We start from the raw sequence: 916 nt of genomic DNA, 5'->3' as shown, positions 1-916 counted from the left end.
GACTCTGCTGCCTCTTCAGACAGGCATGAGGTCCCGAATGGTCCACTGTCACTTACACCATGTTCTCACATAGTTTGTTCAGAACCCTGGCACTCCACAAAAGGACTTCCATCATCCATGAACCACAGCATGAAGCTAAGGAGAAGAATTCTATCAAACGCCTCTTGTCCTTTCCTCTTTACTACGTGATAGACAACTCATATTTCATCAACCCTACAGTGAAGCCCAGGACTATGGATTCTTGAGCAGAGATTTCATTTTCTCTTTCCCTCTCTGTTAGCTCAGTTTCAGTTTTTATCTGTAGAGGGTGGCCCAGGATGGAAGGCCCGGGATGGCAAATGTTCCTAAGTGGTGTCGAGATTTCCATGCCCTCTAGGTCAGCCTGCACAAGCTTAAATCTCCTCTGTGCCTTGTCCATGGTACATTGAGTGTACTTCACATTACGACTGAGAAAAATGAACACATCCAGTGACACAGCTACTCAACATTGCCCAGTACTGGGTCCACTGTAAACAATCTCACATGAAATCCCCAGTGCCAAAGTCAATGCTACAGTAACCTCTTTAACCAGCTAGCCCTTTTTTTAGAGTATCTTTTTGGACTCTGTATGGCTGTTCTAGAAACTTACTGAAAGAATGGCTCATAGCAAGATCCAAATCCATATACGTTGAAATAACTGCCTATAGGCAAACACTTCTGCAGCAAAATCAGTGCTTCCTGGAGGAAGAGAATATGAGGAGACAGTGAAAGGGTCCTCTCAGACACACAGACCCTGCCAATCTGACTCTTGAGGGCATGGGCCTTTACCCTTTTCGTGCTTCGAGGCCTTTATTTCCACTGCAGGCCTTGGAGTGGTCATGTCAGCTTTAGCTCAGATAGAAACAGACCCAAATTTCCAGAAGGACCTATTTTAAAC

The 916-nt window shown here is 45.2% G+C and overlaps 1 protein-coding gene across 1 annotated transcript in view; it reads right to left on the bottom strand.

The window, feature by feature from the left end:
• Positions 1-916, bottom strand: part of LOC105309755 (von Willebrand factor A domain-containing protein 5A-like) — a 6,751-nt gene that overhangs the window by 2,089 nt on the left and 3,746 nt on the right. The window contains 2 exon segments of the mRNA XM_011385951.2: positions 301-446; positions 629-717. Coding sequence (XP_011384253.1) covers positions 301-446; positions 629-717 — 235 coding nt within the window.

Source organism: Pteropus vampyrus, unplaced genomic scaffold (genome assembly GCF_000151845.1).
Source record: "Pteropus vampyrus isolate Shadow unplaced genomic scaffold, Pvam_2.0 Scaffold838, whole genome shotgun sequence".
Taxonomy (NCBI): Eukaryota; Metazoa; Chordata; class Mammalia; order Chiroptera; family Pteropodidae; genus Pteropus; species Pteropus vampyrus.
Note: the sequence above shows the minus strand (reverse complement) of the source record. Positions and strands in the feature narration are given on the sequence as shown.